Source organism: Gadus macrocephalus, chromosome 11, assembly GCF_031168955.1.
Source record: "Gadus macrocephalus chromosome 11, ASM3116895v1".
Classification (NCBI taxonomy): domain Eukaryota; kingdom Metazoa; phylum Chordata; class Actinopteri; order Gadiformes; family Gadidae; genus Gadus; species Gadus macrocephalus.
The window spans coordinates 4,878,055-4,903,650 of NC_082392.1; the positions used below are offsets into that span (position 1 = coordinate 4,878,055).

Consider the following 25,596-nt stretch of genomic DNA (forward strand, 5'->3'; position numbering starts at 1 on the left):
AAAAGCATTTAATGGCGTAACTATGTTACTATTTCCACACAGAATAAAGAAAGATGTCGGCCATATGCTTCTGTCCAAGCTCACTACTCTCTGCCAGTGACGTCAGGTCAAGCTCAACGCTGATTGGCTATTGCGGCGTATGAGCGTATGAGCGTTCAATTTTTTGAACTCCTCGCGTACATGTACGCGCGTACATGTACGCGCGTACATGTACGCGCGTACATGTACGCGCGTATATGTACGCGCCTCATACGCCCCTACAGCGAGTAAAATGTTGCTTGGTACGCATGATACGCGTGTACGCACCTCATACGCGCGTAAACCAATGCTTCCCTATGGAAAAATTGCCGATTTTATACGCGTGGTACGCAGGTAACGCGTTTGGTGTGGCCGTACCTTTAGCCTACTCCCGGCTTTAGCGTCAGTGAAGGTTGAGACGAGAACATCAGCGATAACGACTTCATCCTTGTCCTCCAGTGCTCTGCGCCTGACCCGAGGCTCTCCCTCCCGCTCACGGTCCAACAGACTGGCGCGAAACTTCTTCGGTGGTGTAAGCTTACACCACCTAGTTATATATTAGTTGTTCAATATATTTATATAAGCTATTCATTAATACAAAACGTTGTCTGAAACCCAACGCCGCAAACTAGACCAGGAAGAGCCAGATATCGGAAGTAAACAACACTATGATTGACACCCAATCGTTGTTTCCTTTTACTGTGCATTGCCCTCTCATAGGATTCCATACCACTCAAATGCTGACGCAGTTGCTCGGTCGCCTCGCGTCACTTACGCCCCGTGCCCACTACCTCCGTCAGTTGTCCGTTGCACATTGACTTTGAATGGGGACGGACGCGCAATGCATTGTGGATCCGTCCGTTCGTTTGGAGCGTTCGCCACCATGACGCCTCGTGCCCACTGCACTGTCAGTCAACGGACGTGGGAAGGCGTGGCTGACGGATGGGGGAGTAGTCTTTGCAGAGGCATCCGTCAGCCAATCAAATCGCTTCACCGGGTTCTTCCCGCTTCTTCCTGCTTGTTGCGAGGCAAGATGACCCGCTTTCCCGCTTTCCAGTATCGTCAGAGCCCGAGTCGCGTCACAGTGCTTAAATTTGCATACGCGATCTGATTGGATGACGGAACCGTCGCTGCCGAAAAAGTTGAACATTTTTCAACTTTCTGACGGTGGCGAACGCTCCAACTGAACGGACGGATCCACAATGCATTGCGCGTCCGTCCCCATGCAAAGTCAATGGGCAACGGACAACTGACGGAGGCAGTGGGCACGGGGTGTCAGAAAGTTAAAAAATGTTCAACTTTTTCGGCAGCGACGGTTCCGTCATCCAATCAGATCGCGTATGCTTGGGCTTGGCTGACGTATGCCTCTGCAAAGACTACTCCCCCATCCGTCAGCCACGCCTTCCCATGTCCGTTGACTGACGGTGCAGTGGGCACGAGGCGCTACGCGTTATACGTTAAAAACAGCCTGATTCCTATTTCATTTAAAGGGATAGAGAAACATTGTAGGCATAGTATTTATTTATTTGTGACAAGATTAAACAACAAAACATTTAGTTAAGATTGTGTAAAAATAAGACCCAAAACAATCAGCACCCTCCATTATTGTTGCCATTAGCACCAGGCCGCTTATGTTTGGCGTTATATGTTACACACCATGGCTCAAGATCTCCTCAGGTCCTCGAGAAGATGAACCTCTAATTCCTCCAGCACGCTGAGGAAGATGTCCTTTCCTGCGGTTCCGCTGGACGTCAGGGCCCCGTTGTACAGGAGTCGGGCCTGTTCCTGCGAGGTGCCTTTGGCCATGATGGCGTCATACTCCTCCTGGCTCAGCACCTTGCGATCCAGCAGTTTATCCAGTATAGGTGGGAACCTCCGGATCCTCTGAATCAGCGCGCTCCGGTGTTTGTCCACAAGGTGCTCACCCGGTCTAGCTAGAATGACAACATTCTTTGTAACAAATAATTATATAGCAATTATTATAAATAGGGAAATTGATAGAGTGCAAGGGGATAAAACGCGAATGGGACAGAAAGAGAGAGAGAGAGAGAGAGAGAGAGAGAGAGAGAGAGAGAGAGAGAGAGAGAGAGAGAGAGAGAGAGAGAGAGAGAGAGAGAGACTAACCTTTGGACGTTGGGATCATACTGTCGGCGCTAGGTCGACTCCCCTGCGGATTCAAATCTGAGCCAGCAGAAAAAAATAAATAAATGGCATGTATAAATATGTATTTATTGATCGTATCTTCACATTCTGAACACAGAACTGTCGTAGGGCAACTCACTGGATTCCGATGTACAAAATGGTTTGATGACCCATAACTAAAGTGAAAGGATTTTCATTGGAGGTGATTCGCCCTTTCCATGAGGATTCGTGATCAAACCCAATTCGAGAGCGTGTATGACACTCTGGTCTGACAGTAATGATCTCCTCTTAATCCTAATATCCTAACTATCATCTCCATTAGTCTACTTACTCTCCAGTTCGGCCTCAAGTCGTGCTGCGATGCGGTTACACGCGATGTCCCGCAGCGTTTCCACCATTACACTCCCGGCTTTAGCGTCAGTGAAGGTTGAGACGAGAACATCAGCGATAACAACTTCATCCTTGTCCTCCAGTGCTCTGCGCCTGACCCGAGGCTCTCCCTCCCGCTCACGGTCCAACAAACTGGCGCGAAACTTCTTCAGGTCATCCGTAGTCAGATCCTCGAGACTGAGTTGCAGAACTTGTCTTATCGTTGAAGCCATAGCTTACACCACTTAGTTATATATTAGTTCAATATACTTATATATTATTCATCAATACAATGTCGTCTGTAACCCAACGCCGCAAACGTACACTAGGAAGAGACAGATAACGGAAGTAAACTACACTATGACACCCAATCGTTTGCGTTTTTTTGCATTGCCCTAGGCGTAGCCCAGTTGCTGGGTTGCATCGCGTCACTTACGCGTAACATAACAATCGGTAATCACATTAAAGCAAGCAACACAGACGCACAAATAGTACATTCTCTACTGCCCTTTATGTTGCACTGGATTATCCCTGATGACAGAGGTAAAGCAACACACAGGTCAACTATTTAATTTGTATTATAGTTGCATGAACGGAAATTGCAAAATATGACGAAATAACTTTGAAGAGAAGAAACATTACTTATTTATTAATTTATTTACACAACAAATTACACATTATTCTTTACATGAAGGTGTTTAGGCTACTCATTGAGGTAGATAGTTGCAACTAGAAAACATATGAACATAAATTACAAATACAGATGCTGTACTGACCATCCTAGCCAAGTACTTACAGTACACTTTATGTGGCAGTAGGCCTATTAAAGTAAACTTTATGTTGCAATATTAAAGTCAACTTATGTAACCGTATTAAGATCAACTTTATTTTTAAGTATTAAAGGAAACTTTATGTTGCAATTTAAAGTAGACTAGACTTTATGTTGCAGTATTAAAGTAAACTTTACTCTGCACTACTTTAATTGGAGTCGTGTTGGAGCAGGGCAGATATATCTGCTGGTCGTGTCTCTCGTGTAGAAACGACAGTCCGGCAGCGCCCCCTATTGTGAGCCATATGTTTGGTTGCTATGCTCCGATGTTGACTCCGCCTCATGTTGCCACGACGCCGCCGGCACAACGTTCAAACTTTCCAACACCTCCTGCGCTGTTCTACCCAGCATGCCTTGCACGTCACAGACGAAGCGGTAGACGTAGCGCTTCCCCGCCGTCTTGTGGATGATGTTCTTATGGTAGTAGTAGCGCAGCCCGCGGCTCAGCTTCTCATAGTTCATCTTGGGCTTGTTCTTACACTGGCCCCATCGCTTAGCCACCTGACAACACACAATGAACACGTCATGCTCTGGAACTCACCCAACCTTGGGTCTATTGGTTGATAAACCATCCTGGCAATCACTATGGCATGTGTTTGTATGCGTGTTTTGTTTGTGGTGTACCTCTGAGGGGTCAGACATCTTGAACTCCCACCCGTCGCCGGTCCAAGTGATGAAGCTGCGGCACGCTGAGTCCAGCAGCAGCTCCAGGAGGAACTGCCACAGCTGAATGGGTCCCGAGCCTGGAGGTCAATACCACAATCAATAACGTAAACCCTCCCTATATGTATATATATATAAACATATACATATACATATATATATATATATATATATATATATATATATATATATATACACATTATAAACATATAGGCCTATATATATATATTTTTTTTTTTTATATATATGTTTTATATTAGTGTTGCTGAGGATAAGACGGACTGCTCTGTGTGTGTGTGTGTGTGTGTGTGTGTGTGTGTGTGTGTGTGTGTGTGTGTGTGTGTGTGTGTGTGTGTGTGTGTGTGTGTGTGTGTGTGTGTGTCTCACCAGGGTAGGCTGACATCCCCACATGTCTGTCTCGGTCGGCCCCCTGTAAGTGTGTGTTTTGTGTGTTTTTGCGTTTGGCCACACGGATGCAGTGCTGCTCCCTGGGCCCTGCATCGAGCGGACAGGAAGTTGCTTGGAGCGGACAGGAAGGGGCTTGGAATGGACGGGAAGTGGCTTGGAGCGGCTGGTAGTCGGCCCAGAAGGAGGGCTGGTTCTGGGTGTCGTAAAGATCGGCTCGGTGCGAGTATCTCTGCTCACTGTCGTCTGGAACTGAAATAGATTCACTTATTAGAAAAAAACGTAACTATAAATATATAATGAGCTGTACCACTGATAGAATAATACTTAAACTATCATTCAATATAGCGTCTTCATTTATCATCCCCCATGTTTGTACTTCCAGTGGGGACGTTAGTGCAGCAATTCCTAAACTACGACCCGGGACTCAAAACGGATCGGGATCCAGTTGGAGGTGTGTCGCAGCCTGACAACACACAGATCCTTTCGTTTAAACTACCGGATCCACAATTACAGTGTGCTTGGAGTTTTCTTTGTGTCAATGGGTCCCTCGGTCAAACTGTCTTTTTCCTCACAAGAGCAAAGCGTTTGATAACTCCTGGGTTAGAGATGATGTATTTGCAGTAATTCTTTGCGGATGAATAGGTCATTCCTACTTAATAGAGTGTTCCCTGGTGCTCCCGGCAGGAAGGGGCTGTTGCTTGGCTCTGCAGCTGGGCTCGGGGCACCGTGTTGAGGCAGCAGGCCAGAGAACGCCGGGCTGGAGACCTGGAGGTCTGACGGAGGGTCCAGCTCACCATTGGGGTACGAGGAGACCCAGTTGAATTCTGGGTATGTGTCGAGGTCGAGGAGGCTGCCTGGAGGACGTAGGACACACACTTAATGCACAGTGTGTTTAGTGTGTGAAGTTTGTAGTGTGTGTGTGGGGGTGTTGGTTACCTTTGTGGAGGTAAAGGTCAGATGGTCTGTAGGGCTGCAGGTAGGTGGGGGCCGGGGCCATTTTACTGTCCAACTGGAGAGACAGGTCATCTTGGTAACCGTCTGGGGTACAGAGAGAGAGAGAGACAGGTTGTCATGGTAACATGCTGGGAGTCAGAGAAACAGATCGTCATGGTTACCAATTTGGGGGTCATAAAGCGAGGGAGGGAGTGACAGGACGTCATGGTAACCATATGGGTGTCAGAGAGACAGGGATTCGTGTTAACGGTTTGGGGGTCAGACAGAGAGAGACAGGTTGTCAAGGATGGTAACCGGGCGGGAGTCAGAGAGACAGTTCATCATGAAAGCAAGATGGAGGATGAGAGTTAATGAAGACTTCCACTCAACACTCGAATGTTGACAGGAAAAAACAGAGTAACAATCAGCAGAGAGAGAGAGAGTGTGTGTGTGTGTGTGGGGGGGGTGGGGGGCTCTAAATCTGTTGGAGGAGGAAGTCTGGAGGAAGGGATTAGAGCACACACACACACACACACAGCGGCAGATAAACAGAAAAACAGAGATACAGGCAGACAAATAAACAGGCAGACAGGCATAGAGACAGAGGCAGAGAGACAGACAGACCCCCAGACATAGAGTGTGTTTCAAGGTCTGATGGTCTGCCCATTCTGACTGATGTGATGATTCTGTTTCCTGTTCACTTCCTCGGTCTCAGAGGAAACTGGTCATCACTAAGGTCGTCATGCACAACTGGTCATTAATCGAAAAAAATGTCAGGTTATAATGCTAGTTCTTTAAGTCAGCATGCTGGTCCTTGTTTCGTATAGTAGTTAGTGCTACATTATCATATTAGTCAAAGGTTATCATTCAAATCCTAGATAAGCATGCTGGCCCTGTAGAAAGGCCTTGTAGTTACAGCAGTTATGAATGCTGGTCCCAACTACTACAGGCATGGTTAAAGAGTAATATTAGAATGAGTTTAAACTTGACCATGAAAGCAAGTCATATCAAATCAATAACTTATAATATTAGCTAACTATATGATCAATTAGACAATTAGAATTTGTAACCCATAATTTCATTCGTAATCAAAGATATTGTACTGATTTTAAACTCACCGTATGATATGAAGTCGAAGGAGGCTGGAACCTCCTGAACCCTAAGTTCATCTGAATAATATCCAGACTGATAGTCCATCTGGGAATTATCCAGGGTTAGAATAGTATTATTATATGGTCAAATAATAACAATAATCACAATAGTCAAATAATAATGATAATAATAATAGGCTTCCCTTTTTAACTTAAACATAATAATGAAGTGTAATGTTTCATTAATGTAACTAACAGTTCAAAGCACAACAATCTAGCCTATTTCTTACATAAGAGTTAGAACTATAAATATAGGGCTATATACATGCAATCATATATAAGTACATATAAAAAGAGTCTTACCTTCACTTTGACGTCTTTACTCTCGGTGTTTTCGTCTCTCTGGGTATGCATGATGTTTTCTCAACTCTCAGCTTTGCAGCGGTCACTCCATTATAAAGAGCGCGAGCTCCGGGGGGCGTGGCCGCGTCGTGACCACAGCCCTAGGAGCTGTGGTTAATAGGGCGTGACGTCAGCGCAACTCACGACCAACCTTACTCTCATTCATAAAACAAAAACATTTCATTACAAAGTAATCGATCCGCCACGACGAATATAACGATGGAATGGAATAACGATACTTTGTCATGGAGTAGGCCCATAAACAGCCTCTGCTCATTGGCCAGAAGTTCCGAAGCGGCCTAAGTTTATATAGGCCTAATATAGCGTAAATGTAGGCCTATCACTAGGAAACAATATATATATATATATATATATATATATATATATATATATATATATATATATATATATATATATATATATAAATGTACAGGCATAGATATATATTGAATTTAACAATTAATCTCGGATATAGAATATTGCTGATAGGCTATTACTTCATCGTCTAGCCTATAGGACATAAACTGGGCTATATGCCGGGTTATGAAAGGTTATTGTTAGGCCTATTGGATATATGACTATCTTATTTGAGTGCACCTATACTAATTAGTAAAAAAAAATCAACAATCATCTAATAGCTATGAAAGCGGATAAGGTCAATAGGCTGACAGAGATCAAAATAGTAAGAAAACGAAGGTGATATAAACAATTAAAATCACGGAGCGGGCGGGGGCAGAGATCAGATTTGGCCCCTGGATGGCGGGTGGGGGACCCTGCAGTGGGGGGAGTTGAATGGGAGGGGCCGGGGGGGCGAGGGGAGTATATCTTTAGAAGCCAGTCGACCAAACAATGGCCCTTAAAAAGTACTTAGTGCACAATTCTGAAATCACGGAGTGCGTGTCCGGGCAAGATAAGCTGCTGTCTAAACACGCGCTGTTAAACATCTGGAGGAATGCGAGGGCGCGGAGTCGTGCGTGGAGCGGAGAGTCGTGACGGGGGCCTTTGGGGCCCGAGCCGAAGACACGGAGCTGGGAGAGTCGGTTTACAAGATGAACTAATGATGGATACATTGATTATAAACACATTCATAATGAATAAATTCATATAAAAACTGAATGCACACTTTATTTCGTTCCACGACTGTCTGCCATGCATTGTGCATATACTAGGCTAACGCATATAAACCGATGACTGAAATACGTCTACGAGGCCTGTACCTGGTTTATAGGCCTATATCTTGGTATAGGTGAGTGGCCTAGCCACAGGGCCAATATTTGATACTTTAATGTCAAATGTGAATTTAGCCTACTAGGCCTACATCAACATTCATACTCCAACTCTTAATGAAATTTGGAAGTTGTATTTTCATTTTACGCCATGATATTTAAGTCTTAAATAATTGCAAATAAATACACACAGGTCATCCTAAACGAATGATTCTCAGATCAGAACTGATTATCACCGTTAGGACGACTGAAGTGTAACACGGTGAAGTTTGAGTTTCATCCATTCAATCGAAAACGTGAGCCTAAAAAACTACCCTCAACTATTTTATATAATAAAGGTTATGATATAAATATGACTTATCAGTCATAATCCAAAAATTGGAGAGACTTTTCCCCAGCATGTGAAAGCGTCTCGAGGAGGAACAAAGTTACAAGTGACTTCACTTCCCAATTTAGACGCGAGAGAAAAAATGACTCCATCCGGTCCTCTGGCTGTGCGCGCGATGCTGTGTGCCAGAGGCTCGAGCGTGCAGAAGCCGAGGCCGCGTAACGAAGAGACCCGAGCAGCTCGAGCTCCTGGATGAGAAGGACCTACACCGCGCTCCCATGGACTGCACCATAAAGGTAGGTGCACTGGCCCGCCGGGATTCAAACCCGCAGCCTCCGGGAGCCGTGGCGTCTCGCAACTCTTTAATCTGCTTTTCCACCCACAGCTCTGAGAGGCGAGCCCCGCTCTTTCCTTCTGCTACCAAGTTTCCTCTTCCTTCCCGTTCGTGGTTGTATGTCGGCTCTAGAATAACACAACTAAACACCACACGTCTGAGAGCTGCTCACAGCCGGAGGACAACAGCACGTCTCACTTATTGTCCTGAGTATTATTCATCAAGAACCTCATTATTTCATTACCAGCAGTTATCACTATTCGTTATTTGGTGTGATCACACCCCAAAGATCACATTATCAATGGAAACTCACAGAGCGGCGGGAGAATTACAGATCAGAAGACTTGATGTTTTTTTTGTGAAGCACGGATAATAACGAACATTATGCCGGGGTGTGCAGCAGGTGTCTGCGGCCCCCGGTTGCCAAGGGAGCGGCTCGGGTGGACGGGAGGAGGGGGACTGTGTGGTGGTAGGCCTTTTTACGCTCAACTCAACTATTATTAAGAAACATTCATCCGCTAGAGTCAGAAGAATCGCTTAACATTCGTTACGGAAATAACGCTTTCGGATTTACAAATAGGTGGAACGAACTGTCCATAGGCCTAACTAAAGTTGTTTAGTTGCAAATATGTCTTTCTTTAAAGTTACCTAAGTAATGAGGATGAGGGGAATAGACAGAGACAGGCCTAATGCATAGCGGAGTTTTAGCACTCTGGCCTTTTTCGTTTACAATTGTTTTAACAAGCGAATGATTACGAAACAATTTAGGGAAGTAAACTATAAACGTATTTACATTGGTATACAGTGAACCACATAGGACCACTCGGAGAAGTTTCCTGCTCCGTTCATTATTCAATCAATTTTTAGGCCTATTTATTTATTTTTCTTTGCTTTTACGAGCCTCTTGTTCACGATGGTTTTGACGCGCGTCGAGTCAATTTAATTCGACCCTTTTTAAATAAAGGATAAGAGTAACAGTGAGGATGTGTTTGTGAGTGTGTGCGTGTCTGTCTATGTGTGTCTGTGGTTTGGTGGGTGCATTATGATTTTCCGCGCGCGCGTGCACCTGATTAAGGCCTAATCAGGAGGAGTTATTATACATATTAGAGATTTCTGTCAAAAAGAAACCGATATGAATCCAAATACCTATTGCATTCGTTTATAAGAAGCTTTCTTTGTTTTTGTATTAGGCTATTTACTTACTTTGTTTTCTAAAAATGTATAAGGGTAAGGTTATTAAATAAGTGGTTATTATGAGTTAAGTTATAATGAGTATTTATTATTATTATGAGAGTAAAGTTAATCAAATAGTAAAGTTATTATAAGAGTAAAGTTATGATACGAGTTTAAAAATATATTAATTTGAACTTGAGCTATGAAAGAGTAACGTCTAAGAATGACGTTATTTAAAGAGTAATGGATAGTAATTGGATAGTTATTTAATCTATTAAAACAGCCCGTTTATTTAGAAGGTAATTGTTCGAATATTTTTTGTATAAGACTAAAAGAGTAGGGTATATTAGTAGGGGATATTATATATTATTTTATTCAAAGTTATTCAAATATATGTTTCAAGAGTATCTTAATTTATGGTTTTAATTCAGTTATTTAAGTTATTATACGAGATTAACAGACTCAATATAAGAGGCTCAGATATTAAAAGAAAAAGAGTTATTTAAAGAATAAATTATAGTTGCCAACACGAGCACGTCAGGTGCCGTTATCTTTCCTCCGCAGGCTTCCGGTCTCAAACCAAAACACTTCCGCACAAACTTCCGCTCTGGACCAGAACACACACACCCGACTCACACTTCAGTAATGCACACCAACACATCGTCCTCCTTCGGTGCATACGGTGTTGTTGTTTGTGTGTTAAGAGCCAGAAAAGACAACAACCAACCAACATCTTAAATGAATAGTTAATAATAATACTTCATTATTTATCATATTCAAGATCATTAAGATAATAATGCAATGTCACTATTTATATTTCATCTGACAATAACACATAATCAGTGAGTTTATTTCCAGCTAAATGTATTTTTTAAAATAAATCAGTTCAGGAGATCCATAGTATTGAACACAAAAAAAAGTCAAACTGAACGAAGAAAAATAATTTTCTAAACTAAAAAAAGTCTAACGTATGAATGAGCCCCTCCCAGTTAGCAGGCGAGATTTAAAGAAACAACAAATAACAACGTTCTGTCCGCTCTCCACTGGCTGTGCTGCCATGTGACACAAACTAGAGTAGGCTTGCTGGGTGGTGGGAGTGGTAGGAGTTTAGGGAGGAGGGTCCATAGTAAGATTCTTGTAAACAAAGGGCTTTCCAGCATTTTTTTATTCAAAGAATATATCAGTTATAGGATGTGATTTTATGGTGACATTATTGAAATCACTATCGATATGCCCTGACTAAAGATTATCGTAAACTGGACATATCTGTACATATGGTACAGATATGTACCATATGCTTATCAATAGTGATTTATTACAGATACAGATATGTCCAGGTTTTTGTAAGGTTTTTGTAAGCTGAGCTACTGTAAATATTATACATTTCATCCTTAAAACACACAACTAAGTAGCCTAGTAATCCCCAAAATAGATGCATAAATAATAATAATAATAATAAAAAAAGATATATATTTTTTCTATATATAAAACAGCAGGAAAGGGAAATAGTTTCATATGAATCCGTAATCTATTTAAACAACTTAACATTTATTTCTGAAGTATGTCAGACAAGGTTGAATACGGCATGACATTTTCTTTCATATATTAATTTATATTTGTTTCAACCAATCAAGTTTCTAGAGTGCCTAAGCAAACATAAACTCGGGCAGAAAGAGTTAACTGTGAAACTGTTGAGGTAGAGGATCAGAGTGTGGGGTCACGGGGTGAAAGGGTGTTGGGTTAGAGGGTTAGAGAGTGCTTGTTTCACAGGTTAGAGAGCGCTGGGAGAGAGGATAGGAGGTTGTTGGGTTAGAGGCTTAGAGAGATTTGGGTTAGAGGGTTAGCGAGCGTTGAGTATGAGGGTCAGAGTGTTAGGTTTGAAGGTTAGAGAGTTTTGGGTAACGGAGTTAAAGAGTGTTGGGTTAGAGGATTAGAGAGTGTTGGGTAAGAGGGATACCTATAAAATACCTGGCGTTTGCTTGTGTTAACAAGATTCCTACCATTTGTTTAATTCCAAATTCATTATTGTGTGTGCAGAAGTGTTCGCTGTGCTGGCGTTTGCCTCTGTTTGCGGCCTCCTTTGACTTTAGAGTAACAGTAGCCTAGCACCAGTTCGCCTGAAGGGAAAACACTTTGAATCACTTTGAATTACATTATTACCAATGTTTTCAGAGCAGTTGCTTATTCAAAACAATCATAACACGATTGTAGTATGTCTACAAACACACAGACAATATATTAGCATAGTTGTATATAAGCATAGTTGTTAAGCATACTGTATTGTTAAGCTTAATTTCCACATTCAGATTTGTTTTGCAGTCTCCATGGAGACCGATCTTAACGAATTTCAAATCACCAAAGCAGACCGCATTGAGAATTAAATAAGTTTGTCTTTGCTCTCAGCCAGTCAAAATACAATCAACTTCTTATGAAGTATGCTGCCTGCTTTAGGGTTTGATGGTTTGGGTGTAGGGTTGGAGAGTTAGAGGGAAGGAGACTAAGGGGTATAGGTTATGGAGGTGAGGGTGTGGACGCTCTTTGAGACTGACGTAAGGCTTTCACCAGAAGCCTAAACTTTATGTTCAAATGTCACAAACTCGAATGAAGCTCTTTTACTGATGCAACCGATACAAGTTAGATTATATCCATTCCATAGTGTTTGTTACGCTGTAAAACATCCTGAAATATAGAGTTTATGATCAAGTTGATACATATTTTGACGTATATTTTAAACTGTATGGTTTCTTATATCTAGCATACTCTTTAAAGGTACATAGTTATACATATATGATGGATATAAACAGAATGTTCTGAAAGTTTTCATGTTTTCAACTTTGAATTAAACAGGAAGTCAGTTGTGGCTCAAGAGAGAGATAGGGCGCAATGGAGAGAGTGTTTGTGTAGAGAGAGGGAGAGAGATAGAGAGAGAGGGACAGCGAGAGAGAGAGAGAGAGAGAGAGAGAGAGAGAGAGAGAGAGAGAGAGAGAGAGAGAGAGAGAGAGAGAGAGAGAGAGAGAGAGAGAGAGAGAGAGAGAGAGAGAGAGAGAGAGAGAGAGATAGTATGTGTTTGTGGTTGTGAGCACCAAAGGCGACAAGAAAACGTTTCAGAATTGCTGAAACGTTTCAGAGTTGCTGATTGCAGTCAGTCAGCCAGCCAGTCAGTCAACCAGTCAGGCAGTGACAGGCAGTTCAGTTTCACTTCCATGGTGAGCAGGCGTGGTCAAGAGACAAGATGAAACACTATTAGAGAAAGAGAGTGAGAAGAGAGAGAGACAGATAGACAACGACGACAAAACACAATACAAAACCAGCCCAAGTATTGATTTTAATTTCCTTTATTTGGAAGAACGAAATTCAGAGCATTTGATCTGAAAAAAGTATCAGCAAACTGGCAACATCTCATAAGTAAGAGGTCTGACATGTTTCACTAGCGAGAGCTGCTTCAAGAAGTCCCAACTCTACCCCTGTAGGTCGTACATGGTACTGCTTTGTGCTTCACACACAAGGGAGGGAAATGTCGACGTTGGAGTCATGAATTCATCTAAAATGGCCTCCCAGGTCGCAGGGTTGTTTTCCAGCTTTAAACGATTCCCCCCCCCCCCCCCCCCCCCCCCTATTTCCTCCCCGTTGGTCGGTGCCAAAAGGTTTCTGAACACATGGGCCTGGTTTCCTGTAGGTCCTCAGAAATCTCTGTACTGACGTCCAAGGACCAAAGACAATACACTTGAAAAAAACAAACCCCCCCATTACACACACACCCACACACACACAACTAACACACCCTGGTAACACCCACCCCCAAACACACACACACACACACACACACACACACACACACACACACACACACACACACACACACACACACACACACACACACACACACACACACACACACACACACACACAAAATAGTTATCTGAAGGTATTTTTTTTAAATCAAGCTCTCAGTGTATCTACTATTAAAACTAACCAAACCAACCCCTTTTTACGACCCTTACTACCGAATCAAACCTCTAATAATGCTATCTACCAAAAATGACCTTCGGTGCCGCCGCCTAGCCGCCCCGCGCTGACCAGCCACTCCCCTGTGCTGTTGTGAACAGGAAGCCCTGTCGGTGGTGAGTGACGACCAGTCCATCTTCGAGAACCCATACTCAGCGCCCATCATGCAACTGAAGACTGACATGGCGTCTGCCTTTAGCCAGACCAAGCCCAGCCCCGAGCACACAGAGGCCCCCGAGTGGTCCGGCGCCGTCACCCAGAGCAGCAGGCGGGTCGAACAGGTGAACGGAAGCAGGTGAGTCCCCGCCGAATCCGGGTACACCTGGGAGGCTCATCCAAGCCGACGTACAGCACCGTTCAAATGTTAACGCAGAGCAGGTGGAGGCCGGGTGCACTTCAGACTTTAGGGATTCGAACTCAGAACCTTGCAGGCCACTTGATTCTCTAACTATAGGTTGCCCCATTTTGGCTGTGCTCAGAGTGTGAGTTGGAGCGTTAGACGGGGTTTGACGGCGCTGTTTGCGTTGCAGTCGGGCTTCCCCGGTGGACTGCAGCGTGACCAAACGCTCCAGACACAGCAGCGCCGCCGACAGCGGCCAGGCGGGCTATCAGGCGTCCTATCCGGACCCGGCGCCTCCTCCTCCAATCACCACGGAGGAGAAACGAGTCATCGTCCCCGCAGGTCAGCAGCCTGGCTCACTTCTGACATCTTCCCATTCAAAGACCTACTGATGCTCCTTAAGTTGACATATTATACCACCGGGTGTGAGTGTGATTAGCCGTTACAAGCCGTTTAAAAAATCGGCCTCTTCTGACATCACAAGTGGGCGTGTCCACCTAGATGTATGCTGGATAGATCAGTCTACCTTACCTTCCTAGTGGACTGTAGCAAACGTTGCCCATCTCTCCGCCATACATCAAGGTGGACACGCCCACTTGTGATGTCAGAAGAGGCCGATTTTTTAAACGGCTTGTAACGGCTAATCCCACTCACACCTGGTGGTGTAACATGCCACTTTTGACTTACTGAAGGAGGCGCTTAACCACACCCTGCTAACCTCTCTCACCGACGCACCCTAACCTGCCATTGCCACCGACGTGACGCCCCAGCTTCGCCGTGTGTTTCAGACCCGGAGGTGTGGAGCCAGGACCATGTGCGCCAGTGGCTGGACTGGGCCATCAAGGAGTACGTCCTGGAGCACCTGGACGTGCTCGTGTTCCACGCGCTGGACGGGAAGGACCTCTGCAAGATGAGCAAGGAGGACATGATGCGCCTCACGTCAGCCTACAACGCCGACATCCTGCTGTCCCACCTCAACTACCTCAGACAGAGTAAGACCGCGGCCCACGCACATGCTGGTTCACCGTGAGCGAAGGTGCAGCTAGATCCAGAGACAGGCCCACCCGTGTTCAGGGCTTAGGGCGGTGTGGGACAAGGCGTTGCTTTCTTAGTTGTTACAGTATTGCGGTTGTGGGAAGATCGAGCTGTTGACGCAACTCTTTTCTAGTTTAATCAGATAACCACTCGGACACCTGAACTAGGACGAGGCGGGAGAGTTCTCCTTTCGGCCCTGCTAGTGAGCAGGACCAGAACATTTTGGGTGCTGTCTTGTTGGCCCCAGATATGAGTTTACATTGGCCACTTTAAAGTGGGCGGGCTTACCAGAAAAGCATGATTTTGTTTCATAAACACATTCATATATCACTTGGTATGGAAATGTCTTGTCTTGTCTCGAGTTTATAATGAATGGCAAACTAAATACACAGGTCCGCCCTTCTGCCTCCATTGGTCTCCGGTGTGATGGTAACTGCTACCATGGTAACTGTGTTTCTGCAGGTAGTCCAACCTTCTCCTACACCTCTGCTGCCACCAACCCCACCACCCCCACTCCCCAGCAGACCCGGGTCCAGATCAAAGCAGGTACCCTCCTCTGACCCTCTAACCCCCCCCCACCCAAACAACTAACGTTTTATTACATGAAAAACTAAGGTTTTTCATGTCCTCTTTCAATGCCATCCGCTGGCGAATACATTGTACTGTATTCAGTAGAAGTTCATAGTATCACCATATGTGGTGATACTAATGGTACTAACACAACGTGGAGCTCGCTAGTGCCTCAATAACTCGCTGTATGAAACCGGCTCATATATTTCAAGGCTGTGTTTCTCAGAACAAACGAGTCTACAACTCAACAGCCACCCTCAGACAGGAAACAGCTGCACCACACAGGATGTAGAGGCTAGCAGGAGACGATCGGACACAAATTGCTGATATCTCAGCTTCTTTACAGAGTCCTACATCCTACCTCCATAACCTCCTCTATGAAATGTGAAGTTTGTGTTTTTGATTTGGTTTTTGGTGTTGATTTTTTTGGTTTGTACAGAAAACAGTTTTGACGAGATAAGTCGCAATCGAAGCAGCTGGCAGAACAACCCCATGGCGGCTGCACCAAAAGGTAGTCATTATAATAATTGTTTTTTTTTGTCATTTGCTTTTTATTGAGTTTTCTTTTACAGAACATTAACAAAGGTGGTACATAAGTCTGCAAAAACCTCAAATAAAAAAAACTAAAACATAAAAAGTAACATTAGGGAGAGGATCCAATTCTAATGCAAGGCACAAGTCAGAAACTTAATTTTTATATATAGACCAACTATACACATAAGTATAAGACCACTCTTGTACATGCTGATTGATGTATATTGTATATTTAACTTAACCTATACATATCACCCACAGATTTGTATCTTACATGTAACAACCCTGCTTTTTAACAGAAAAATGATATTGAACTGAGTGATACATTGTACATTAGTGCAATATAAAGTCAGAGTGTAACGTTGACACATATGAAAGCCATTTTGACCAATTTTCCTTGAATTCTCAATTGAAATGTGATCCTTTCCATTGTTAATATAGTATAGACCAAGTAAATCCACTCTTTATTGTTTGGTGTGTCTTTCTTAAGCCATTTCCTGGTTATAGCCCTTTTGCATGCCACTAACAAAACCCTCTACAAGTATTTATCATGATTTGCTAAACAAAGCTCTTTCAGATCTCCCAGATACATTATTTTGAAACTGAAATAGATTTTCCTCTGTCTCCAGTACGCCCTGGACACTTCTTCCACTTCCATTTCTTCCAGTGCAATTGTGAAACCTCCCTCTGCTTCCCACCTTGTCTTAATATTTAAATTATGGTATTTTTTCAGATCTTAAAGAGCAAAATTCAATTTGGAGATCACCTTTCGATAGGGGGCATCCTTATAGGCCCTCCTGAAAATTCCAGTGATCTGTTCTGCTAATAGAATTTCAGCTTTTGGAAATGTCTTGATTGTATAGTCTCCGATTTGCAAATATCTAAAGAGGTCTTGACTATTAAGATTAAAATTGTCCATGAGGTTCTGGAAGCTTAAGACAATATGCAATATGCAGTAAGGCCGCTTAGGTTCCAGTTCCTAAACAATTTAGTCGTGTTTACAGTGCTTAAAATCCTGTTTGTAGGCAAACCATGGCTTTTAGATGGTATCTTTTGATTGTTTCATTCCATATCTTAAGCGAGATTGTTATCCAGGGGTTATTATTTGGGATCTGAAAGATCCCAATAAGATAGGTTAATGATGGATCTCCATCTAATGAGTTAACTGGTCATTTCTTTCCCATCGAGCTCTCTATCTCTTTCCATCTCGATCTCTAATCTGTGGTACCCCAGCCAACAAGTGGACGATTTAAGCGCCTCTATAATAATCCATCAGATAGGGAAGGGCCCCCTCTCTCCTTTATCTGTACGGTTTAGTATCTTACCCGTGTTTTGTCCTCCGCCGAAATTAATCTCGAGATAATTTTTATCCCACTCGATAAAGTACTGTTCTGGTTTTTCAATTGGTAATCATAATAATGATATTAATAACAAAACTGTAACTACTTTATCAATAATAATAATAATAATGATAAAAAATACTGATGATGTCCCTGACCTTTGCCCTCTAACCCCAGCTCCTCCGCTGGACCATCAGCACAGCAGCCGAGAACCAGCCCCCAGGATGACCCAGGGTAAGACACCCCCAGCACCGACTAATCACGCACCTTAGCAAAGACGTGCGACCTTCTAACTCGCCTCCAACCTCCTAACTGAACAACAACCGACCATAGTGACCTACAACCTCCTAGATGACCTACGACCTCCCTCCTGCCGTACGACCTCCTGAGGACCCATACAGACTGGTCTTTGGCCCCCTAGTCCTGACCTACAACCCGAGGAATAAACATATTGTTCTGTTATCCTTAACATGTACGAGGGAGAGCTCCACAGCTAAAAGGATTACTAATGATTTTTTTTTTTTTCCATTACCAGACCCGTACCAGACATTAGGACCAATCAGCAGTCGATTAGCCAACCCAGGTAAGCATTAGCTTAGCACAGCTTAACCCAGAAATACATGAACCTACATTAACAAAGCGAATAGCTAACCCAGGTTAGCATCATCCTTGCAATTAGTGCTTAACCACTAGCTAACTCAGGTAAACAACAACTAGGTAAACATTAGCCATAAATTAGCCTAATGGCTACTTAACCCAGGGTTAAAATTAGCCAACCTAGTAGCTAACCCAGGTAAGAATAAGCCTAACCTAACCACTCGCTTATCCGGGAGAGCTTTAACCTACGTTAGAATTGGCCTCGCAATCCTGGCTGCTTGTTCAATGCTGGCAATAGCCCAGCATCAAAGTACAAGTACAAGATTGGTGCCTACGTGCTTTGATTTGGCAAAACCTACGAGACGGCGAACAAATTGAGGAGAGTTTGGCCCGGAGCCTTCAGTCAGGATAACTGGTCTGTCTGGTTCCTCCTCCTCCCAGAAGAAGCCCTGGTCTCCTCCACCAACCCCACCTCCTCTTCCAGGCTCCCCGACCCCAGGACTCACAGGCCTGGGGGTACGTTTTCTAGAAGCTTCCATAGTCCCTAACCCTGACCCCTCCCCCAAAACCTGCCCTTAACCCTAGGGCAGACCCCTAACGTAAAAAATTGTGCTCCATGTCCCTTCCACCAGACAGAAATGACCTTTTAAACACTTTAAATTGTCTTCAAACAAAAACAACATTTTGTGAATCACAGCACTGGCTTTGAAGGGAAATTACTCTTGAAAAAGACCTGGAAACCTCAGTGGAGAAATAGGAGTGGATTTAAAGTTTACCTTATGGGAGTGAACTCAAGCCTTTGGATAAACATTCATGCCTACCTTGGAACATCATTGTTTTACAATCTATTAAATAATGTACATTTGGATGCATTAAACATGGACGATTAACATCATTAGGATGCTTTCATCCAAAAGTAAATGTAAACCATAATGGAGTTACTATAAAAACGTTGAAAACTCCTAGACCAGTTTTCAAAGTTTTCGAAATGGTGCAAAAAGAAAGGAATCCGAAACCAAGGTAGACAGTATTGAATCAACCGTATATTGGTCAACGCATAACCTGATAACTACCGTTATACTAAATGTCAAGAGTGTTTGCTGTGACAGGCTCAGGACAGATCCAGCTGTGGCAGTTCCTGCTGGAGCTGCTGTCGGACAGCAACAACGCCAACATCATCACCTGGGAGGGAACCAACGGGGAGTTCAAGATGACCGACCCGGACGAGGTGGCCAAGCGCTGGGGCGAGCGCAAGAGCAAACCCAACATGAACTATGACAAGCTGAGCCGCGCGCTGCGCTACTACTACGACAAGAACATCATGACCAAGGTGCACGGCAAGCGCTACGCCTACAAGTTTGACTTCCACGGCATCTCCCAGGCCCACCAGAACCACTCGGCGGAGGGTGGCATGGGAAAGTACCAGACAGACATGTCGTACGCTCAGCCGTACCACAGCCACCAGCCAAAACTCAACTTCATGGCTGCCCATCCAGCACCAATGCCCGTGTCTCCGGGAAGTTACTTCCCTGGCACGCCCTACTGGAACTCCCCCAACAGCCCCTTGTACACCGGGACAGCCATGCCACGCCACCCCCCCACCCACCCCCACCTCAGTTCTTACTACTGAGATCGAACCCTGGCCCTTTAAGGTCCAGAACCCAACTTAGACCTGAATTTCTTAAACTGTGGGGTTGGGACCCAAAATGGGTCGTGATCCGAGTCGGAAGTGGTTTGCGGCTTGACAACGCATAGACCACTCCGAAAACTCTTTGAGTACAAAGGTCACCAAATCGGGTATACTCCGAGTTCTCAGAGTGTTCGCTGGTTGGGTCCCACGGATACACTTAAATGGTATTTTGGGTCCCGAGATGAAAAGTTTAGTGAACCACTGGTCCAGCCCAGACACAACCATCCAGAATGCATCCGACCGGAGGGATCCCCGGAAATGAAGGTTTTGGTGAACCGACGCTATGGTTTCATGTAAATGTATTTTTAATGAGAATACGAAGAATGAACGAGTTAAGAGTCAATTGAGCTGTGGCGTACCTGTCATATAAGTAGCATACTAGTAGTCAAATGACAGTGATAATTGTGTTTTTTCCTTTCCTTTTGACAGTTATAACTTGTAAAGACTGCTTATAATGGGCGTGCTTCTTTTTATATTCACCTTCCTGGATTTTGTAAAGATTTCGTTGTACAGAATGTTTCATACAATTGAGTAAAACATTTTTAGGCATAAACCAATAAAGATTATACCTGTACTGCATTGTCTCAAAATAATCAATTCAACATTGAAAAGACTGAGCAAGCCCTTATTCACTTTTTACACCGTAAAATCCATGAATTCAACACGTTTTACTTTTACGAGATTATGGAATAAAATACTGTAGTATGCAACTTGTCTCTCCTTCAGTGGAGAAGATGGAGATTATTTAGTACGCAACATGCTTATTGTACACTAGAGATCATTGAGTGTAGTGTTTCTTAAACCATGGGTTGGGATAAAAAAAAAAGAAAGGGTCATGATCCAGACGATGCACAGAGCACACCGGAATTGGGGATCCTAGTTTCCTGAGTGTGGTTGAAATTGTGTTTTGGGTCCCAAGGTTAAAATGTGTATGAGGTCCTGATATAAAATGAAGTGACCCATATTGCAGCACCCTCTTCTGCACAAGACAAGGCATGCCACTTTAATGCCAGAGAGCAACAAATAAAGCGAAAGGCAACAATTACAATTCTTAGTTTTATTTGTCAAAACCAAAGAAAGTTTCAAATATTCTGTGTGGTTCAACACCAAAACGCTCTAGAACATCCTCAGACTCCTTAACGACCTTTCCATCTGCCCCAGAACCTTTAACAGCTTCCTTCTTTCCACTAAATACGTTCAAACCCCCCTCAGAACCCTTCAGACCCTCCCTTAACTTCTTGGGACCCTGCACTTCCTTGGCGCCACCCAAACCCCTCAGAACCTCCTTGGACCAACCCGTACCCTTCAGAACCTCCTTGGCACCAACGGAACCCGTCCAAAGCTCCTTGGCACCACCGGAACCCCTCAGAACCTCCTTGCCACCACCGGAACCCCTCAGAACCTCCATCGCACCAACGGAACCCCTCAGAACCTCCTTGGTACCACCAGAACCCGTCAGAACCGCCTTGCCACCACCAGAACCCCTCAGAACCTCCTTGGTACCACCGGAACCCTTCAGAACCTCCTTGGCCCCAACGGAACCCTTCAGAACCTCCTCGGTGCCACCGGAACCCGTCCAAGCCTCCTTGGCACCACCGGAACCCCTCAGAACCGCCTTGGTACCAACGGAACCCCTCAGAACCTCCTTGGTACCACCAGAACCCGTCAGAACCGCCTTGCCACCACCAGAACCCCTCAGAACCGCCTTGGTACCACCGGAACCCTTCAGAACCTCCTTGGTACCACCAAAACCCTTCAGAACCTCCTTGGAACCACCCAAACCCTTCAGAACCTTCTTGACTCTAGCAGAACCCTTCAGAACCGCCTTGGCGCCACCAGAACCCTTCAGAACCGCCTTGGCGCCACCGGAACCCCTCAGAACCTTCTTGACTCTAGCAGAACCCCTCAGAACCTCCTTGGTACCAACGGAACCCTTCGGAACCTCCTTGACGCCACCAGAACCCCTCAGAGCTTTCTCTTGCCACTCCCTGGCATATACATCCACAGGACTGACTCCAGCGCCATTTTGTTGGAGAGTTCTAAATTTGCTCATCATCTTGACTGTTGTCGGTGTCATGGTGGTAGCTGCGGCCACGTTGATGTTCTTCTTGGGATGGGCAGAAGGTTTTCCTCTACGCTCCATCGTCCAGGATTTGCTCCTTACCATCACGTCTGGAATTCAGAGTCTTGTGTCACTTCTGAGGTTGTGCTGCCGGGGTAAACCCGGTTATATTGTAATCCTTCACTCTAGGAAACAGTAACATATAACAGCCAAAATCCATGCATGTACAAAATACATGAAATCACTAGAGTAGTAACTTGGTCACAGGTAAGCCACCTGATGAGGGGATGGAGCTACAGCTGGTCTCACAGCAGGAACACACAGACTCCTGACCGGACACCTCCCTCCACCTGAACACAAAGAAACCTTCTAACCCTTTGCGCTTCGTACCCTTTAAACACATCCTGAATTAAATGGACTCTGTGGGATATAATGTCATGCTGTGATGGATTCCTGTACAGTCGATTCAACCCAGAGCAGTTGATTTGGGGCCAGGACAAACCAAAAATCACCAAAAATCCCAATTTTAGCTCTTGACAAATATATCCCCCTCCCTCATTTACTATGTTACCGCACACATAAAACTGACACAGTACTACAATAATGGAAACAAAAACATGAATGACTGTAGCTGGCTTTTGGCCTCCCTGTAAAATGGTTAATAAACTACTTCCGCGTGGAGTGTACCGTTTCTTTGCATAGTCGTAGGTACAGGCCTTGGCTGTAGGTGTCGCTGTGGAGTCAGCTGTTGACATGGAACAGTGCATGTAGAGAGGCTGGGAGGGGACAAAAAGGAGCGCCAACCGGCATACATTACAAGTAACTAACCAGCGTAAAATACAGCTGACTCACAACTAGGATTAACGTATACACCAAGTCCTACACCCACACCAAGTCCTACACCGAAACCAAGTCCTACACCGAAACCAAGTCCTTCACCGAAACCAAGTCCTTCACCGAAACCAAGTCCTACACCGAAACCAAGTCCTTCACCGAAACCAAGTCTTAAAGGCACCCAGTGCAACTTTATGTAAACATTCAATGAAAAATAAACATTCAATTTCTAGTCTTTTTTACACGTAGTAAGTTTCAATAACTCCATACCATTACATATCGACATTCAAGGAGCAAAGATGAGACGTCGTTGTGTGGTGAGAACTGATAGAAAATCGTAAACAACAACAATCGCCGGTGGGGAGAAGCCATTTTTCCATTGACTGGAAGCCTGCTTTATTTATTGTAGGTTACAAAAAATAAAGAAAATGGCGGCATTGTTGTTGTTATCGATTTTGTATCAGTTCTCACCACACAACGACGTCTCATCTTTGCTGCTTAAATGTCGGTATGTAATGGTATGGAGTTATTGAAACTTACTACGTGTAAAAAAGACTAGAAATTGAATGTTTATTTTTAAGCCTCGAAAGTTGCACTGGGTGCCTTTAACAACCAGCGTACACTAATTTCCATATCATTCTATAAAAACATCCATTCTCCAGGTCCCATTGTATTTGACAGATGATCTGGCTAACGGTGTTCTCCCCTGGCTAACGGTGTTCTCACCTGGACTGTAGCTGCATCGAACAGGAAGGCGTCCACACTGAACCTCACCCTGTTCTTACTGGAGGGAATGAATCGGGAACGACCGATCTGTTTGACCATACACCTATGGAGTCAAACAACTTCCATTATCCCATCCATTGGGACTGGGGGCAGACTGTTTAAGTTGTGTACAATTAAAAAGGTGCTGAAGGTATGATCTAGAGTTGTAAAGGCCGTGAGAAACAAACAAGGTTTTGAAAATGAGCCACCCTCTAAAAATATAACGTTACTTCAACATTGAGATTTCAGCCTGTGATTGAATGGATAGATGCCCTGATAGGTCAGAAATGGGAGCCATCTTAAAATGCCTCATAACGAGTGAACCAGAACAGCTACACTCAAGAGCATTTAACTAACTATAGAAGACTAATAACTTAAGTCAAACCAGAACGCTTAAATCTTGCCATCAGCCCGTTTAAGTTGTAAAGTTGAATGGACAAAATACCCGAAATTGTTAACGATGGAGAGCCTGGGCGTGGAGGTGGTCGAGGGCCCTTGGGTGGCGAAACAGCTCTCGACGTAAAGCCGTCTGCCTGGAGCCAGGCTCCGAGACGACACCTCAAAGAACATCGGCTTCCCCAGGACATAGTGGCGCTCCCACGGGGATAGTCTTTTCCACCTGGCTAGACACACCCAATAAATGTAACCAGTCAATTAATTTGCTGTTTAGTGTTTACATGGTAGGCTCCATGTGTTTGTAGTTAAACTCAAGACACCGTTCCGAGGGGTCAGGGTGAAGTCCTCCCTGCTGGTTATTGGTTTAAACACCCCTTGCGTCTCAATCTTCGGGATGTAACCTATTTTATAAGAGTAGTGGTACCTAGAACGGACATAGTGGTTCAGCTTTTGGACGGACGTGGTTCTTAAAACTTTTTCATCCAATACTGATACATTCACGAAGTCTTCTTACCGGTCGTATTGACAGGAAACTGGCAGGGTGAACGGCACGACTCTTCTTATCGGACCCGGGGTGGGCGGCGGGTCGTAGCGAAGCGTGTTGGAATAAACCAGCCCGTTATTGATCACCTGGTTCATGAAATACAATCAAGTTAAAAATTCAGAGCAAATCTGTCCTAAAAACTTATCTCAGCGAGTGGAAATCTTAATTACCATCCGGACAGTTCGACACTGGTTGAATCTAATCTCAAAATAGATAAACTGTCCAGTAGATCCGGTAGGTCGACAAGTACCGACGGAGAGATGCGACGCTGATCCACCCCAACCCAAGACACTTTTGTGGACCTGCACGTTCATCTTGTCCCCGTCACAGCGCGTGTTAATGCTGCCGGGCTCGAGTGCTGAGGCGGGCGAGGCTGGTGTCGGAGTAACCGGAAGGAGAAGATCTCGGACCCGGGAGGGAAGCGGCTCGGAGCCGGTGCCGCGTGATGGTGAGAAATATTCCGTGGGGAGCAGCGGGTTCCTGGAATGAAGCATGTCGGGCAGGTGGAGGTAGGAACTGGGTAGGATCTGATCACCGGAGCTCCTCCTAGACCTTCTGGATGTTTCCGTTATTCCAGCGGATAAAAAACATATCAAAATCGTAGCAACCTTCAGAATAATAGCAGACCCCGCCATAGCACATGGGTATGTTGCACTCAGGTACGATCAAGCACGCAGTAGGCTACTTGCTGACGTCAATGGTCTCATTTATAGGGCGATTATCTGTTTATCAACACGGCAGATGCGCGCGCAGAATGACGGCAAAAATAAAATTTGTTTGACCGGTTGGTGTCAAAAACATGTTTGATCAATCGTAATTAAAGGGGACTACTTTTTGGGGGAGATTAACTCAAACACTGTATACATTTAATAAGCATGCAATACGAATAAGAAAAAACATAGGCTAATTATTTAAGTATTTGAATTGTTTTATTATGTTGGCAAGCAAGAAGTAGAATAAATTGGATA

General features: G+C 44.4%; 4 protein-coding genes across 6 annotated transcripts; 1 reads left to right on the forward strand and 3 right to left on the reverse strand.

Annotated features, from left to right (window-relative positions):
* Nucleotides 1-1,521: 1,521 nt before the first annotated feature.
* On the reverse strand, nt 1,522-2,901 carry caspa (caspase a). Its single transcript, XM_060065349.1, has 3 exons — nt 2,492-2,901; nt 2,143-2,199; nt 1,522-1,952 (listed from the first exon to the last, which is right to left on the reverse strand). The coding sequence occupies exons 1-3, from the start codon at nt 2,760-2,762 to the stop codon at nt 1,681-1,683; spliced, it is 600 nt and encodes a 199-aa protein (XP_059921332.1). The 5' UTR covers nt 2,763-2,901; the 3' UTR covers nt 1,522-1,680.
* Nucleotides 2,902-3,150: 249 nt separating this feature from the next.
* Nucleotides 3,151-6,930, reverse strand: etsrp (ETS1-related protein). Its single transcript, XM_060065340.1, has 7 exons — nt 6,817-6,930; nt 6,481-6,559; nt 5,366-5,467; nt 5,083-5,283; nt 4,409-4,678; nt 3,983-4,101; nt 3,151-3,859 (listed from the first exon to the last, which is right to left on the reverse strand). The coding sequence occupies exons 1-7, from the start codon at nt 6,865-6,867 to the stop codon at nt 3,590-3,592; spliced, it is 1,092 nt and encodes a 363-aa protein (XP_059921323.1). The 5' UTR covers nt 6,868-6,930; the 3' UTR covers nt 3,151-3,589.
* A 1,618-nt stretch (nt 6,931-8,548) lies between these two features.
* fli1rs (Fli-1 proto-oncogene, ETS transcription factor-related sequence) lies at nt 8,549-20,601 on the forward strand. 3 transcript variants are annotated; one of them, XM_060065335.1, is made up of 10 exons: nt 8,549-8,705; nt 14,023-14,216; nt 14,452-14,603; nt 15,050-15,253; nt 15,759-15,842; nt 16,306-16,377; nt 17,918-17,974; nt 18,276-18,323; nt 18,779-18,853; nt 19,447-20,601. In XM_060065335.1, exons 1-10 carry the CDS (start codon nt 8,688-8,690, stop codon nt 19,965-19,967), a joined length of 1,425 nt encoding a protein of 474 aa, XP_059921318.1. In that variant the 5' UTR covers nt 8,549-8,687; the 3' UTR covers nt 19,968-20,601. The 3 variants fall into 3 exon arrangements, with proteins under 3 accessions (XP_059921318.1, XP_059921319.1, XP_059921320.1); XM_060065337.1 differs by lacking the exon at nt 8,549-8,705 and adding an exon at nt 8,749-9,212; XM_060065336.1 differs by lacking the exon at nt 18,779-18,853.
* zp3d.2 (zona pellucida glycoprotein 3d tandem duplicate 2) lies at nt 20,308-25,266 on the reverse strand. The gene is made up of 8 exons (XM_060064814.1): nt 24,799-25,266; nt 24,599-24,714; nt 24,405-24,508; nt 24,134-24,311; nt 23,615-23,752; nt 22,777-22,932; nt 22,366-22,439; nt 20,308-22,199 (listed from the first exon to the last, which is right to left on the reverse strand). The coding sequence occupies exons 1-8, from the start codon at nt 25,261-25,263 to the stop codon at nt 21,085-21,087; spliced, it is 2,346 nt and encodes a 781-aa protein (XP_059920797.1). The 5' UTR covers nt 25,264-25,266; the 3' UTR covers nt 20,308-21,084.
* Nucleotides 25,267-25,596: the final 330 nt, after the last annotated feature.

Excerpts from the sequence above, each read along its gene's own strand:
- caspa (XM_060065349.1), bottom strand. The coding sequence starts at position 2,762 with ATGGCTTCAACGATAAGACAAGTTCTGCAACTCAGTCTCGAGGATCTG. Across the intron at positions 2,200-2,491 it reads ACTTGAGGCCGAACTGGAGA|ATTTGAATCCGCAGGGGAGT; the intron begins GTAAGTAGACTA and ends CTGCTGGCTCAG. Across the intron at positions 1,953-2,142 it reads TATGATCCCAACGTCCAAAG|CTAGACCGGGTGAGCACCTT; the intron begins GTTAGTCTCTCT and ends TTGTCATTCTAG.
- etsrp (XM_060065340.1), bottom strand. The coding sequence starts at position 6,867 with ATGCATACCCAGAGAGACGAAAACACCGAGAGTAAAGACGTCAAAGTG. Across the intron at positions 4,679-5,082 it reads ACCAGGGAACACTCTATTAA|TTCCAGACGACAGTGAGCAG; the intron begins GTAGGAATGACC and ends AATCTATTTCAG. Across the intron at positions 4,102-4,408 it reads GGGGATGTCAGCCTACCCTG|GCTCGGGACCCATTCAGCTG; the intron begins GTGAGACACACA and ends ATTGACCTCCAG.
- fli1rs (XM_060065335.1), top strand. Across the intron at positions 15,254-15,758 it reads CCTCAACTACCTCAGACAGA|GTAGTCCAACCTTCTCCTAC; the intron begins GTAAGACCGCGG and ends GTGTTTCTGCAG. Across the intron at positions 18,854-19,446 it reads CAGGACTCACAGGCCTGGGG|GCTCAGGACAGATCCAGCTG; the intron begins GTACGTTTTCTA and ends TTGCTGTGACAG.
- zp3d.2 (XM_060064814.1), bottom strand. The coding sequence starts at position 25,263 with ATGGCGGGGTCTGCTATTATTCTGAAGGTTGCTACGATTTTGATATGT. Across the intron at positions 24,715-24,798 it reads AGTGTCGAACTGTCCGGATG|GTGATCAATAACGGGCTGGT; the intron begins GTAATTAAGATT and ends TTCATGAACCAG. Across the intron at positions 22,200-22,365 it reads TAGCTCCATCCCCTCATCAG|ACGTGATGGTAAGGAGCAAA; the intron begins GTGGCTTACCTG and ends TCTGAATTCCAG.